General features: G+C 40.0%; 1 protein-coding gene across 2 annotated transcripts in view; it reads right to left on the bottom strand.

The window, feature by feature from the left end:
• Nucleotides 1-765: 765 nt before the first annotated feature.
• The window catches only part of fibcd1b (fibrinogen C domain containing 1b), a 101,724-nt gene continuing 84,713 nt past the window's right edge, over nucleotides 766-17,776 (bottom strand). For both annotated transcript variants that reach the window (XM_078271453.1, XM_078271452.1), the window contains 2 exons: nucleotides 6,311-6,490; nucleotides 766-1,207 (listed from right to left, as the gene is read on the bottom strand). In XM_078271453.1, the coding sequence (XP_078127579.1) occupies nucleotides 942-1,207; nucleotides 6,311-6,490 (446 nt within the window). In that variant the 3' untranslated portion in view covers nucleotides 766-941. The remainder of the gene's footprint in view (nucleotides 1,208-6,310; nucleotides 6,491-17,776) is intronic.

Here is a 17,776-nt window from a genome sequence, read left to right on the forward strand (position 1 = left end):
CAGTACTCAGCTGGCAGGCAGATCAGACAAAGTGCCCAATATGCTCCCTAATGGCCCAAGTCAGATGAATGAGATCCTCCATTGTCTCGTTCTTTTTCTCATTTTTCTTTTTCATCCTTTTTACACCTCTTTTTCCACTTCCTCACTTCCCCTTTGATTCACTCTGCCCTCCTTTCCTTCGACTAAATTAACTCTTGTCAAATTGTTTCCTTGTTTTCTCCATCTCTGTCTCCCTCTGATTATCTGAGGCCCCGCACTTTTTGCCACTACCCTGCTGGGTTCTCATTCACACAGATCAAGGATGTAAATGTGACGTAGTGTACCACTGCGCTGTCCCTTCTCACTGGTAAAACTCTGGACTTCCTTTGCAGAGAATTTCGTATCTCCTTTCTATATTTTGTGAAAGGTTTGTGTGTGTCTACTATATTTGGAGCAACCCTCTCTATTCACAGATTAAACAGCAATGGGCAGTGAGACTGAACCACAATTGAAGTGCCACGTCAGCACAGATGGGAGGTCAGAGTTACATGTCAGGAGTGAATTACTGGTGTGTTGTCCAGCAGGTGATGCTTGGACCACCATGTCAGACTGAGTAAAGCTAGCGCAGTGGACTGTGGGTTTGAAGCTATGGCTTGCGGTTTTTGTGAAGTGAATGATTAAAAAAAATGATAATGGTTGCATTATTTTTTTTCAAAAGAAAGGGACAAAGGGGGAAAGATAACGGTAGCTAGCATGACACTAGTAGCTGAGTGATGGGGGGGAAAAGGAGAAAAAAGGGAGCAAGACATCAGGAGGCAAACAGCAGAGTCAAATAAACTCAAAGGAGTTATGTTTTAGTGAATAAACAATATCAGGACAAGTAACTCCGCCTAGCTGTCAGAAATTGTGGTTTGAAATGTTTTAAAAAAGTCTTCTTTTTTTCTCCTTTCTCCTCGTCTATCTTATTTATTCTCTGGATCGCGGGTAGGTCGTATCTTCATCTCGGAGAACTTGAGGGAGTACTGCCAGCCAGTCCAGGAGGACCACTCGATGCCATCGGCGTAGGAGGTGTGCTGGCCGCGCAGGTACTGGCCGTTAAGGTTGGAGGTGTGGCAGTTGCGGTACCACCAGGCACCATGGTAGAAAGAGGCGCAGTTGTTCTCTGAGTGGTCGTTATCCCGGTCTTTGGTGGTGAACTTCATCCCATTGTGCTTCAGCAGAGAGTCACCTAGGGCGGGAAAAGATGTGCAACAAAATTGGAATGTGTCAGTACATATATTAAAAGTAGGAAGAATATGTAGGTTTATTCAAAATTAATAAAAACAAGTTCTCATTAACAAGTGCAGCTGGGAGAACTACTTTTAACAGCGATTGCATCTCCATAGTGCCTTTGAATTACAATTCAAAATGTATTTCGGTCTGCAAACAATAATTGAGAAAATAAGGCAAGAAACTATTTATATATTATATTATATATTTTTAACTATATATATATGTGTGTGTGTATATTTATATATATATATATATATATATATATATATATATATATATATATATATACACAAACAAACCCCAATTCGATGAAGTAGGTATTTTATTTTTACAGGCAAGTCATTAAGAACAGGTTCTTATTTATGTTGTGTAAAACGTAAATAAAAACAGAATTACAATGACTTGCAAATACTTTTCAACCTATATTCAATAGGAGAAGACCTATATTCAAGACAAGATATATAATGTTCATATCGTTCCAAAAAAGCAGGGACAGGGGCAACAGAAGACTGGGAAAATTGAGGACTGCTAAAAAAACACCTGTTTTGAACATTCCACAGATGAACAGGTTAAGTGGTCATGATTGGGTATAAAAATGAGTGAATATTTTCAAAAAAAACAATAAAGTTTTTCAGTTTGAACATAAAATATCTTGTCTTTGTAGTGTATTCAATTGAATATAGGTTGAAAAGGATTTGCAAATCATTGTATTCTGTTTTTATTTACGTTTTACATAACGTCCCAACTTCATTGGAATTGGGGTTTGTATGTATATATATATATATATATATATATATATATATATATTAGGGCTGTCAATCGATTAAAACATTTAATCTAATTAATTACATACTCTGCGAAATTAATTGCATACATAATTAACGGTGCCTGAACCGATTTTTAAGAAAGTAAAAAAAGAAAAGAAAAAAAAAACGGTACTAAATAACAGTCGGTGACATTAAAGAACGGCTTGTTTATTGCTAAGGCCATATGGTCAAAATTAAATGATTTAATAATAATGTATAACAATAACTTATTTCACTAGTAAATTGCTGTTGAATGACAAAAACAACCACCAGATGGGAAAAGGACATTTACAATAACTTCAAATGCACCACAAGGCTGTAGTTTACCAGTTTCATTGAACGCACCGGCTGTGTTGTTTCTCCGACGGCAGCTGCAGATTGTTACATACCGGTGCTGAATCCTCTACAGTAAAACCAAAGAATTTCTAATAAGGGAAGAAGTTCCACTCTCTCGTTACTTCTGGCTTCTGAACTGGTTGCAGTTCCACCAGAGTTCCATATAGGGGGCGCTCACAGGCCAGTGTAGAATGAATGGGACTCTATGGAGCTATACCCCTCAAAATCCACTTTTCTCAGGATATAATTTTTTGTCTAGTAATTTGAATGTTGCATTCGAAAGGGGAGGCTAAGAAAATACACACTGCTGGGTGTTAGATTTTTTTAAAGTGGCTTTTTTGTTCTAAAAAGCCTTTTAAAATGTCAATGACGTCATACACATATACGGCCAGAGATACTGCTTTACGGCAAGCTCTGAGTCACTTCCTTTGTTCTCTCGAAGCATCGACAACACAGCTGACAGGTTAGGCTCTCCCTGTTAATACAAGCGCTAGAAAGAGGTTTGCTAATGTTTTAAAGACCACGCCGAAATATTCACTCTGACATTCTGGTTCTGCTTTGGATGCCGTCAAGCGGGATCTCCGATCGTAATCAGTCCTTCACTGACCAATCAGTGAATTAGCAGAATGCTAGCGTGTTATGGGCAACAACGACTCAACCTGTAAGAAATCGAAAGGACACAAGTACTCGTTCATTCAACTTTTGACCTATAATCCATGTTGAACTTGCAAAAACTACAATCAAATCTGAGATTTCTCAACGACAATCAGGCGAAAGAGACAAATGTAGCCGTCTAGCTCCATAGAGTCCCATTCATTTAGCACTGGACCGTGATCACCCCCAGTGGAACTCTGGTGGAACTGCAACCAAATTTGGTACAACGGGGCTGAATAGGGAGTGGAACGGCTTTCCGTAGATGGGCTTTGGTAAAACACAGTCAAACTTTACACCGTTTAGCGTTAGCTGTCAGCATTTTAACCGTGTTTAATCCAGCTACTAGCTAGCGGTAGGCTAACGTTAGCTGCTGTCGAGTATAGTGTTAACTAGCGGCATGTGCAGCGGTGTTTGTGTTTCAGAGCATCAGAGAGAAGCGCAGTCATATCAGTGGCACCAGATTTCGGTAGCCAGGGTTGGCAGGAAGAAGATTTTTACAAGTAAATGTTCCAATTAATGATCCAGGCAGCACATTCTCGTCTCCCTCCTTCATTTTACAGTCGAATGGTGGCTAGAACGGTTGGAATGGAATGGAATGGATTAATCTGCGTTATTTTGACAGCCCTAATATATATATATAATTAAAAATAAAAGGCAGTTACTCAAATAGCACAGTTAACAATACGACATAATTTCCATAGAATCCTTTGTGTCTTTCACAACATATTCTTGGATCTGATACCAGAAACCAGTAATTAAGACATATCCACAAGTGATCGACTTAACAATAGCATAAGACCTTTCAATTAATAATTTCTAAAAACAGAGGGAGAAAAAAGCTCCACAGTTCTCCAGAGTACTGCTTCTCAGGAGGTCGGAAGGCTTTGTAGCCAATTTATCAAATGTTCTGCAGTGACCTTTTTGTCTTCCTTTTTTTAATTAATCCCCCCCCCCCCCAATGATTTCATCGGGACGTCTGTCAGTTAAAGGACAGAAAGGTTATAAGAGGTGAGAAACATAGTTAATGGACTTCATCACATATGTTGATTTCATTCCTTCTTGTTACATCAATGTTAATATTTTAGGTATTTTTATATCTGGTACTTGTGCTCATATTGTGCTTTTTGGCTTTTTCACTTTCCTTTATTGTGTTATATATCTTTGTGCACATTATAGGTTTACAAAGTGAAAAAGCCCAAAGTCCACACAAGTCCAAAGGCACTTATCATCTTCCAGAGAAAACACTGTTCCAAACAGCTCTATTGTAGTCCAGCTTTTACTTCCTTGACGAACGTGCGTCACTTTGTAACACACGTTATAATGCTCGCCTAGCTGCTAGCATGGCACTCCCTCATGCACCGCAACTGACTAGCTAGCAGTACTTACTGCGCATGTGCAACTCCCAACAAAGATGGTACAGAAGTGAGATGCCTCACTCTGTAGCTAAAACAGAGACCTGACACAGGTTGAAAAGAGGAGCTGCAGCAATGTGCAATACAACAAATATATGGTGTTTTCTGAAAATTAAACCACATAAACCTATTCTGGTACAACTAATATTCTGTGAATATGATAATGATGCAAGACCACTGCAGGGATGTGGCACCGGAAAGTAAAATCACCTAAAAATGCAGACCATGATTAAGGGAATCATGGTCTGCATTTGTTGTCTGATTGGCACAATCAAATTTCCCAAGCTGAAAATATCTCCTCACTATATAAAGATTTTTTTTCAATGGCAAATTATCTATATTGATAAATACTTTGCAAGCCATTGCTCTAAGAGGATTACAAGTAAGATGAAAGCAATGTCCTCGCAGATAGACCCGAAGTTTTTAACAAATGGATGTTCAAACAGCTCATAATGTTATATATATATATATATATATACATATATAATACATTCCCCATACCTCCCCTGCACTCACTGTCCTTTCTTTCCAAAGCAGGCTTCACACTGTGACCAGAAATGGATAGATGGATAAAGCTGAGAGCAGAATGAAAGACCGCTCACCAGCCATCAGGTGATGGCTAACAGCTCTTTAGGGCATCAAACAGCCCTTAATTGCTCAGGATGTGGCCACCCAGCTCCTTACCCTCTCACTCTGTCCTACTCTGCTCTCCATTTGCCATTACCATGGTAACCAGTCAGCCAGAAAAATAATTTGACAGGCATGTCTAATATTCACGTTGTGTGTTGCTCGACATTGGGAGAAAAGACCGTGAGGGGGGAAAAAAGAGAGGAAAAAGAAGCAGCTCAGTGGCGTCGACAATGGGATGATGTCCAGTGGATGTAGAAAATAGATAAGAGTAAAACACAAACAAAGCAAAAACACTTAAAAGGCTCATTTGCATGGCGCTGGTTGTCACCTTGGTAGGGCCAGCAGCCTCCTCTGATGCCCATTAAGAACCAGCTGCTCCCAGCCCAAATCAGCACCTGTCAGCTGATTGGAAAGCAGCCACAGCGGAGCAAAAATACTATACTACTGTACTAATAATAACAGTAGCACTGCCTAGAGGGAGGCAGAGGTAAGAGCGTGAGCATCCTGAGAGAGCTTGAGTACCATTAATTTGACTAGGTTCAAATGTCCAACAGGCAGAGGCAGGGTCAGGCCATGCTGGGGACAAGGCAGTGGCGTGCACACACACACACACACACACACACACACACACTTTTTTTTCCTTCCCCACTCCTCTGCTTCTCTGCCTCCTCTGCCTTTTTATTTACCTCTGTTTTGTGACTCACTTCTTCTTTTGCACCTGTCCCCTTAATTCCTCTATCCCAGTTCCTCCCAGCACTCCCTCCCTTCCGCTTCTTGCTCCATCTCTCATATCTGTCCCCATTCTCTCCGTGTTCATGGAGCAGCGTTTCCCAAAGGTTCTTTAAATTGCTTCTTCATTTCAACGGCTGGTTTTTGTTTAAGCTGCAGGTCAAGCAGTGCAATTAATTGGCAGTAATTTAATCAAGGTGACAGGTAGCTGGCTTGGATCTGATGGTCAGGGAGCAGAGACACAGACACGAGCAGTCCCTCTCCCTGTGCAACTGTCTACATGGTTTAACGAGTGGACGCACCTACTGTACTGTAAAAATATCACACTATTATTTTTATCATGAGGCAGCATACAGTGGTTTCACCCACTGCTGTGACTTCTGTGTTCGCAATTAGATTAAAAGGAAAAACATACAAAAATACTGTATACTAATCAAGCAAGCACAGGAAATCTTGCAAGCAAAGTCTAACTAGTTCCCTGAGCATACATACCTGCATTGCCAGAATAGTCTCCCACAGTCAAAGGATATCCATCATCATCAGGGTCTACTGAGAAGAGGCCCACTCCAAAGGTTCCATACTGGGCATAAGCGGTGCTATTTTCAAAGTCCTCCAAGTCAATACGTAGCTCATAGTTCCCCTGGATGGACAGGGCATGGATCTGCTTCAGCCCTGCAGGGAAAAAGAGTGAGACACAGACCAAAACAATCCATTACAAAGTACTATCGTTCTCAGCAAACAATTTAAAGCTATTTCAGCAGCCACTCAATGCCGGACATTTTCTGGAAATAAGATATAACATGGTTTTTGGCCCATTTAGAGTTTACACTGCATGTGTAGGGTTTCTTTCCAAAACAAGATTAGAGTTTTTTTCTTTTCAAAAGTGCGCATTGTCTACTGCTCAAAGAGAAGTCTGCCATGGAGGACGGCTGAGTGTGCTAAAAATACATATTTAAATATAATAATAATAATAATAATAATAATAATAATAATAATAATAATAATAATAAATATGTGATTTTAAATGAAGTAATAACACCAATTTCTTCACACTGACATGCAGTTGCAGAATTGCAACACACACACACACACACACACACACACACACACACACACACACACCCAGATTTAGGGAACATCGTTGGAAGTCGCCTACTGCAGGCATGTGGCTCTGTGTCTTTGTATTAGAAGATCTGCATCACATGTTTAGTATATTCTAAAGATGTATTTTCATCTGAATCTAGCAGGAATAACCTCATTCTGAAAAACTCTCTGTCGCTCACCTCAGCCTCACTGGGCTAGAGCTCATCCACTGCCTACCCTGTCTGTAAAGAATTGTGAACTTGTCTGTAATTGCTTTGAACTCTCCATGACAAGGTAGAGTGTCCTGGATAAAGGAGATACTGTAAAATTGAACCTGGCCATGTACTACAAGAGTGGCGAGAGTAAAAAAATTTAGAAGGTTATGTGTTTTTTAAAATGAAAGTAAGTATTTATTCAACTACAAAGGCTGAATCGAGGATTGTAGCATGGACCAACAGGGCTTCACAGACTTATCCAGGAAGGTGAATGGCTTTTTGAACCAACTGCTTATCATTCATTCAAATGAAAAACTATTTATAATTATAATGTAAAAACCACATTAATCAATGAATGAATTAATTAATTAATTTTCTGCTTTGTCTCAGAACATGAAAGGCAGTCCCCTACCACTTGATACAAGAGTTATCATTTTAACATTGAAGACAAAAATTTAACAGCAAGGTCAACAACTCAATGCACAGTATTTGAAAGTCAAATGTAGTCTGCGCTCACATTGTTGTGTGCCTTTAATGAATTTAAGCTTCAATATAAAAAGACTGATGAGTATTTCAGCTCTCACTATAGACAGAGCTAATGCCAGCTTCAAGCTGAAAAAAGCTGCTGTGCTCTGACATCGAAGATTCACTAAAACCAACCCATTCTCACTCCGAACTCGTAAAATACGGACGCTTGGGCAGTGTCTCTCAGCGTTAGTTACGACGCAAAAAGCACCCTTCAGCTTGTGTGTAGAGCCCACCGAGCAGAAATTCCGCATAGGGAGGCTGGTTGGGGTGGTGGATGGGTCAAACAACACAGGACTTTCACCCTGGAGACCGGGGTTTGTGTCCCACGTGTCACGTTTCCTAAACCCAACTGTAGCTTTCTTCTTTTCCTGAACCCAACTGTCCCATTCTTGTCCCGCATGTCATGGAAACGTACCTTTTATAAGCCTACCCATGATCTTTTCCTTAACCTAACTGCGTCAACAGTGACGCCAATAGTCCCGACCAAGCGTGTTTAGATAAAGTGCGTTTAGATATGATGCTAAAGGAGACTTTTAGCGTCAATAACAACGCCAAAGGCACCTAACCAAGCGTCCGTATTTGACAAGATGGGAGTGAGAATATGTTGCTAAAACAGTGAGATAAAGGCGTAATAGGCTAGTTTAATATACTGCTGGAGGAGGAATTACCTAAAAACTTAGTCTATATCCACGACGTTCCACTTCCGGGATTGCTCTCATTCTGTTCTCAGGTCAATTTATGAGGACTATGGTTAACTGCTCCTCACATCTCTGCAGGGTAGGATTGCACGACTAAAACAACTTTTGAACGTACACGTTCCACCAAAACAAGTTCCTCCCTAGGCTATTTTGCAGAGGCACCGGGGCTCCGTCCGGCGCTTAGCACCGCCCAAGACGATTGTGATTGGTTAAAAGAAATGCCAATAGACCAGAGCACGTTTTTCTCCCATCCCGGATTGCTGTGTGGATTAGCCAGACCGTCCTCCGCAGCGCTGTGGAGGAAGGTCTGGCAATGCGAGGCTACCAAAAACTAGGTGTAACATGTGGTAGGAGTCATCATTAGTGCAATTACTCTTTAGGAAGAATAGGTAGTTGTGTATAATTGTGCTAAAGAGTTTCCTGGTTTTTAATGTCAAACTAATTTGGTTTATAGAAAAAATTTGCTAAGTTAACCATCTATAACAATCCTCATTAACTTCTGATTTTGCACATAGGTGTCAGGTCCCAGCTCATTAATGCCCATAATTAGCCATGAATGGAAGAAACACCCTTACACTGATTTGAGTCATTACATTGGCACTCTATCTTAAATGCATTTTTTTTTGTCTCAGTCAAAGTATGCTTATTTTAAAGCCTCAATTGTGGGTCTATATGCTTATAGTCAAGTAATGACATCAAGCATAGTCCATGGAAGCTGAAGACGAAGCATTTTATAAAATCAAAGACACATGCTGTTCACATCCACCTGCTTCGGCTATTTCCGATTTAAGCTTGCCATCGCTTCTTTGAATGCCCCGAACCGATCTTTTAAATAATTGTTGCTCAATCCTTTGGAGAGAAGAGAAGACAGAAAGTGCCAAGAGGAAAAAGGGTTTCCATCCCTTCTTCCTTGGCCCCCTCCTGCTCTATGTTTCCCCCTGCCGTGTTGGAGTGATGGGGCGTCCCAGGGCAAGATTTTCTCTCCTGAGTTGATCAAAGGCACAAGAGGAATAGTGTGTCAGGCGGAGAGGAGCAGGAGGAACTCAACCTGGGTCCTGTGAACACAAAACTCAAGGCAGGAAGACAAACAAAAGTGAACTAAGCCTCAAGACTGTTAAACAGCCTTTCTCCATGCTTATAACTGCACTCTATACGGTGTTTATTTGGGAGACAATAAAAAGAAAAAGAAATAGCATTTAAAAGCGTGCACTGATGGAGGAGCTTCAAAGGCTTCATCGTTAAGACTGAAGGCAGGATTTAGAGCATGTAGAGGAAGCTATAGGCTGCAATAGCTGGTTAAAGGTTTGTTTTTACTGTCTGTCCTGTAACTTGACTCACCATAAAAGCATCTGCACCACAAGAAGGAAAGTGTTATTAGAAACCTGCAACACTGTCTTTTTACCTCCTACTGCAATCATCACCTTCACAAATGAAACTGTCTAATTTGAATTCCGTCGTTGTCGAGCATTGCACTCTGAGAGCGCCTCGTCTGAAGTAGAGGGCTAATTTGATGACAAACACAGCTGAAAGAATCCATTATTATTCAGAGACAGAAGCTTGCAGTCTGGGCCCAGGCACTTCGTTTGGATTTAATCTAGCCCAATGGGAGGTTGATCCCGCTCTTTTCATTTTCACAGTGGATCAGAAAATTGGAGGTGGAGAATCAGTCATTAATACATTCATAGGCAGGTAACTAAATGCATGTCAGTTTACGGTTAATTCGTATACAATTAAAAATAAATACTCAAGCATGTGTGTGTGTGTGTGTGTGTGTGAGTGTGAGAGAGAGAGAGAGAGAGAGAGAGAGAGAGAGAGAGATGCACACTGTTAGAGATCTAAAGCAGAGACAGATCCTGACTAAATACAGGCTCAGTGACCAACTGGCCGTAGAGACAGGAAGACTCAGACAGACATAGCTGCCCAGAGAGGAGCGTCTATGTGCTCACTGCTCAATAGGGGAGATAGAAACAGATATACGCTTCCTCCTCTACTGTGAAAAATTCTCTTCACTAAGAGATTTACACTTTGGAAAAAATAGCGAATTTCCCAATGTTAACATCAGAAAAGAAGCTGGTAGTTCTCCTAGGAGAAGGGACAGCAGCTCCACTGGCAGCTAAATATGTATCTGCCTGCCATAATCTGAGGGACTCACCACTATAAGATCCCATCATTACAGATTGGTTTAGGATTGTACAGTTATTATATTGTACACAATTGTTAAGTATTATATTGTGATATGTAATTGTTTTGTAATGTAGTGTGTTGTATAACTATCAGTGCAGTATATAATCTATGTGACACGTACTGTATGTATTTAATATGTGATATGTACTATATATGTATTTTCTGTAAACTGCTTTAGCCAACAACATGTTTTCTTTGTTCATGCCAATAAAGCAAATTGAATTGAGAGAGAGAGGGAGATAGACCGATAGAGACACACAGACAGAGAGAGAGAGAGAGAGAGAGAGAGAGAGAGAGAGAGAGAGAGAGAGAGAGAGAGTGAGTTTCAATATACCCTTTGAGGGACATGCACAGAATTTGTTTATTATCTGCAATTATATCATAATTATCCTGTTTACTTGTATTATTATCAGATGTATTTACTCCTTGTTGTTGTTTATATGTATGTTTGTTCTTTTGCTTTGGCAACACATATGTATTGAATTTGTCATACCAATACAGCAAACTGAAATTGAAAAAATAGAAAAATTGAGGGATAGCCAGACAGACAGCCAGACAGACAGACAGACAGACAGTTTTCGTGTCATAGCCCTTTGAGAAAAAATATCAATCCACACAAACACCTAAGGGAAAAGTACCCTGGAGTGATTTGTGTGAACTTCAAAAGAAAGACTTAGGATGTTTTCTCTTTCAGAAAAAATTAAATAAAATAAAACACCAGATGCAACACAACTCTATTTAAAGACTCTGCGGCTTCCATGTGTATTTACATAACTTTAATTCAGTCCCTAATTAAAGCCCCAGAGAATCTCAGCGAGACTCTAATTCAGAATAATTAAAGTGGAAGACAAGTAAAATAACAACAGAGACTTCTTTGGTTAAAATCTAAATGCTCAGGTGTAACTCCTTGTTAATTAAATGCTATTGTTAGGTTATTTAAAATGGGTTCAGATACGAGGGAGAATTTTGAGGTGTTTTGCTTCAGTATTAACATACTGATTGCTCCGTTGGGGGAGAGGCTCTTCTCTCTTCTCTCCAATTTTCCACTTATGGGAACCTTAGCAGAGTCAAAAAATGTCTGTCCTCCTGCACGCTTTGGATGGGCAATTAGGGTATGCTTTTGTTATTCCATCTATTCTGACTGGTTTTATATCTTGGCCATATTAAGGCATGTGTATTCATTTTTAACTGCTGTTGGTTTTGATTGAACTTTATACCTTGTTTTTAACTTCCAGAACAAAATAATAATAAGAAAAGTATTATTATTTACATTATATTTTCTGAAAGACAAAAATACAGTAGAAGGTCTTTCTTTTGAAGTTGGCAAATCACTCCAGGGTACTTTTCCCTTAGGTGTTTGTGTGGATTGATACTTTTTCTCAAAGGGCTACAACATGGAAACAAATGGCTCATTTGCTTCTCTGAATGCGTGTGAAAATGTATCTACAGCCATGCTCGCGGCTCTGCACAGTTGCCCTTTGAGCATGATAATAAATTTAGCATGCTAACATACCGACAATAGTCTATAACAACGGTGATTCATTTAGGGGATTGCTCTGGTGCCGCCGGAAGATCTGCCGGATGTCTCTCACCTTCCGCTTTTTTTATGTGGTTAATTGCCCCTCAGATCTCTGGAGTGGAAATAGACAGACTATTTTCTGAGTTTTCTTTTGCATGACTAAATCAACTTTTGAACATACCCATGTTCCACAAAAACAAGTTCCTTCCCGAGGCTATTTTACAGAGGCACTGTTGCTCCGTACAGCGCCTAGCCACGCCCAAGACGATTTTGATTGGTTTAAAGAAATTTGAACGTTTTTAATTCCATTCCGGAATGCTGTGTGGACCCGCAAGACCTTCCTCCGCGGCGCTTTGGAGGAAGGTCTGGCAATGCGAGACTATACTGACAACAACGGTGTTAACATGCGAATGTTCAGCAGGTATGTTTACCATTGTCACCATCTTAGTTTATCAGAAGTTTTGCACATATTGGGTCATTAATCAAAGTATTGGACAAATTACAAATTTGAACTGATGATGGCGCTAGATATAAAGACAGGGCCCACTATCCAACACATACAAATTATGATTGCAATCTTCTTTGAACTTCTTTCTACAAATAAATCTCCATATTACACAAGCAGCACTATACAGGAATAATTAATCAATGTCATTTAAAAAGAAAATAAATAATACTGGCAAAAATCTGCATCTGAACAATCAATGTGTTTACTGATAAGGAATCTCATTAAGAGTGTGCCTGATTAACAAACACGTCGATGGGACAAAAATCTTTAAGCATTCTTTGTCATTAAATCATCCATGTCATTACAATGTCTGTGACAGTAACAACACATCTGAGGGCTGCAAGGGTAAACAGTGCAGCACCTTCCATGGGGTCTACTGAAAGCTAAAGATTATCTTTATCGTGCCCACTGTTAAGAATATTAGCACACCAATACATTTGGGGGCCAAGTATTGGTCCTCGTTTGGAAATACATCTATTACAAATGGCAATAAAAATGATATATATCTGCAATTACCTCATTAAACTAGGCCATGGTAATCCATAACTCATTTTCGCAGCTCTGAGGTTTATGGGAAAGAGGACACATTTAGCTTGTTTAGAACATGAAGACAGTAATTTGTCATTTTTTTATCTTTTATTCATTCTGAGAGGGCATGTTGTGTTCTCCAAAACTAAAAAAGAAACAAAGATCACGTTCTTCCTGACATCGATTAAACCATTACCAGCAGAGATTCCTGCTCCTTAAACGTGATCTTACAGTTAATGAGACTGACATCAATGACTTGATTATAAATGTAGAAGACCCACTGTGTCGCTGTGATTCTGCTAAAAGGCCCAAACATTAATGATTTATTTGCTTTTATTTGAAAAGTATGTTGGAGAATGTATTGGATGCTTTTAGGGGACGGGTTACAGTCTCGGCGTAGTGCAGCACTACAGGGCATAAAGGAGAAGAATAAAAAAAAGAAGAAAAAGATCTCTAAACCCAACAGAGAAATGATTACACTTCTCCCGGCCGCTTGTGGCATTTCTCAAAGTTAATTATTCATTATGCTTTTCTCCCTCTGTTGCTGGGGGGCTGCTCCTGAGACTGTTTCATCCGAAAAGGAGAAAAAGGAGCCGCACTCTTCCGTCTCCTCCTCCTCGCTTCCTCCCACCATAACTCAGCCCCTCCCTCGTTTTGTCTTTCTATTTCTCCTTTTTCTCCATCCCTCCCTCTTGTTTAATCTTCCTGCCAAGCGGTTTTAACCTGAACATATCGTGGATGAGGAGGAGTTAGAAGGGGATGGGCTGTTTCCATAGCCACAAGGACAGTTCCATGCCCTGGGGGCTAGGCTGGTTGAGGGGGTCTGTGAACATGCGTCAACTGAAAGGCTTGCGGTCGTCCGCTGTTAGGGAATAGAAAAGGCTTGCTATAGCCGGCACTCCCTTTGTCACAAAAAGATAGGAGCGCAGGAAGAAAAACAGAGACAGGTGTGTGCTGAACTCTTGTTGCTCCCCCGGAGCCAACAGTGACATTTGGTGGGACAAAAACCTGAATAATTTTAAGATCAACTGTCACACTTCTGACATGTCTACACCAAGTTTCCTCATCCAATTCCCATTCAAGACCCTATTTTCATATGTTTTTGTGTCCAAGTGACTGATGGGAACACCAATCTTTGACATTGGTCCAGTATTAAGCGAGATTTATTATTATTTGTGATTATTAAGCTGCAGTCGACAGCGGAAAAACAAGCTACAATGTGAGTTAATAGGGCAATTGTCCAGTTTGTATTTACCTTCACAAAAGTGCTCGTTTTGCCACTGACAGGCTCAGATTAATATTCTGTCTGACAACATTATGAAAAGGATCCCTACAGAGATAGACCTTTAAAACCTCTTTGAGACCTTTCTGTTTAACCAGAAACAGCTCTGAGACTGGTTGTAGATCAAAAGAACGATGTGGCCAGTTATGAGCGCTAACATAGTCCACATTTTTTCATGCTTGTTGAGAAATAGAAAAAGAGTGTGTGGGGGCTGTGCTTTTTTGCTTGCTTGGTTGCACTCATGCACACACAAGCATCCTGCATTTGAATGGTAGAACAAGTGCATAAGAGGCTGATTCCACTACATTCAAAAGCATTTTCGAAATCGAATACAGAATATTTTTGAACTGAATGAACATTTTGCCAGTACTATTTGCTCAGCAGCAAACACATGCTGCGTTCCCCGGGCTGAGTCTAACTTGGGAGTAATGATCTTGGGAATGTTTGTTCACTTTGCCCACAGCGCCCTCATTACTGCTCTCAGGAGTCACTAGCTTCATCTTTGAAGATAGATACATTTAGCAATATATTATTAATACATATTGTTTCCTTTGAATCCTTATGGGTTTCTAAATAGACAAAAGCTCACTGAGCCGGACTTTTCAGACCTGCAGCATTTTCACTGAATTAAATCCAGCAGCTTTAAAGAGAGTTGTCTCGCGGTGCTATATAGATAAAGGTGGCTCAGCATGACTGCAGGTGGGAAGATGTGCCTCTGTAGATCTGATGAATGGTGTGTAGGATGAAGAAGAAAGTGCACAAGTAATCTCTGACTCTTTGATGTTGCAACCCCACTGAACTATAATCACAATAATCATGAGAGCAGTATGGTATATCTAAATCTAAGCTTCAGCTTCCGTTCATTATTATTTCACGGTGAAGGGTCATATTTAAGTGGGCAGTGTGTGCAAACAAAGATATACAGGATCACAAAAGCAGACAGCCACTGAAAGCAAAGTTTTTTTGTGGCAGTCCAGAGGAGCTTTTAAGTGACAGAGACACAAGTTGTTATGGTGGTGTTATAATGTAAGGTATAATTAAATGGTAATCCACCATAAAACACGTGTACGCTGTGCTTTAAAATTCTATTTCGCCATCAGGGACATCTCTGACTGCAATGCAATTATTTTAAGTGGCAGGAAGTATTTTGGCAGTTTTTATCTGCTTAAAGCAACAAAATACAATATGGTAGCTGCTTTGTTGCATTGAGCAAAGGCAATATAAATCAGCAGGTTTGGATCAATATCAGTTTTGCCACTATTACCCCAATGACTTTAAACATTTCAGTCTTCTTATATATCTAATGTGCTCTGTATTGGTAGGAATGCTCTTATACACTTCCTAACTCCCCTAACAATATTTTTTTGCAACGATTCAACCATCAATGTTTAATTGATTCGGTTAAGGTTGCATTTGTATTACTACCACTTATGTGAATTTAGATGTTTCAACCATTTTGTCCATTACTTACTCATTTTTAACAATTTATCCATTAGCTTTTTCACTATTTAGTCATTAAATCTATGCTGTCTAACTATTTCTACTGTTTATCCATCACTTTAAGCAATACTTTAACCATTTATTAAATACTTGTAACTATCTTTTCAACTGTTTATACATCAGTGTTACCCAACTATTTCAAACATTTACATGGCTTTTAATTCATTAGTTGTAGCTGTCATGGTGGTTAGCGCTGCCCATGACGATTGTGATTGGTTTAAAGGAATGCCAATAAACCAGCGCACGTTTCTCTCCCATCCCGGAATGTTGTGTGGACTAGCCAGACTCTCCTCCGCAGCGCGGTGAAGGAAGGTCTGGCAATGTGAGACTAGACCAGCAGTGACTTTGTTGGTGTGTATCGCCAAGAAGCAGCGGTCTCACTGGCCAGTGCTGTCCATATAGTGTGTAATATTTGCAGAAGTAATAATTTAAGGAACCACAGCAAGTAACAGTACTGTTAAATGTTGAGAATCCATACATGTGTTAATGTTATTCTCTATGATCTTTACAAATAATGAGGTGTCTGTGACTACACCTCATCTCTGCTCATTTAAAATTGAAGTCTGCTCGACTTTCTCCTGTTGCCGGATCGCTGATATCTCTCCGCCAGCTGTCACTCCTGTCTCTGTCGCACCACGTCTCCCAGTACTCATTTGAAATGAATGAGCGCCGGTCACTTTGTCTGTCGTTGCTGCTACCAGTGTTAGCTCACAGTAAAACATGGAGAAGGTGACAAGTTTGCTCATGTTACTTGTAATGCAGCTTGAACAATTCAATCTGACGTTCGTACTGTATGGCTCAACTACTGCTAGTGAGCTTGATTCGGAGCTTCCACGCAGACACAAAGCTCTTCATCCTCCCTCTTGCATTTTTCTGTCATGACTATTATTAATGAGCGGGTATTTTATTTTAAAAGATAGGCAGAGGTTGTTGTAACGTGCAAGATGCAAAGCTAATTGGCAGGTCATAACAATTTATAGTGATGAGCTTGATTAAAACTAATGCATTCACTTCTCCAACTAACAGTCCTACCACAGTTTAAGCAAGCAACCATGGCAGCTAATAATACATCAAGAACACACTTATTTTACTTCATCGCTGACTCACTCCATGTTTATTTCCTTCTCATCATCTCAGCATTTCACCGGTGAGATCCATGTGGAATTTCCTTGTGTATTGAGGTCCTGTTATGATATATTATGCATAACATTGCCTTTGCTCTAAGAATAATTCATGCAGACATAATTGAGCAAAGAAGAGGAATGTCAAAATGTCTGCTATGACTTGGCAGTTGACAGTGATTACGGAAGGTTATAATATTGCACATGCAGTTTGGTTCACATGTTGACAAATGTTTGGATAAGAAAGAGGGAATAGTGCCTTTGAAGGCATGTGTACAATAGTGATGGATACAAAAATCAACAGTAATTAGTTTTTCTAAATTTTTCTACATAAGTAGTTGTCTCTTTTCTACTGGTAGTATACAGAGTGGCTAATTTTGAAAAGAAAATAGTTAAAAAGTACACTGCACTTGTTTCCAATTGTGTTGTCTTCAGTCTGTCTTCAACTTTTTCCATCAGCTTGGATTTCTCAGAGCACCTCACTGCTGCACCTCATTATTACTGTCTTTTTGAGAGTATTTACATAACAGTTTGTGTGGCTAAGTGGGCTGGATGTCATCCTACTGGTCCACTCCAGATGCTCTTCAAAAGCAGCAATGTGCCAAAGTCAGAAATCATCAAAATTGCTGCCGAAGTCCCAGCCACAGCCCAGCGCGCTTATTTATCCCAGTCAAACTGGATTAATTTGTTAGCGAAAGGAAGGGCAGGTAAGACACGGGAGACACAACAAATTTAAATGAGGTCATGCAGATTTCACTGTTGGCTAACGTCACATGATTAATCTATGCGATG

This window comes from Sander vitreus, chromosome 16, assembly GCF_031162955.1.
Source record: "Sander vitreus isolate 19-12246 chromosome 16, sanVit1, whole genome shotgun sequence".
Classification (NCBI taxonomy): Eukaryota; Metazoa; Chordata; class Actinopteri; order Perciformes; family Percidae; genus Sander; species Sander vitreus.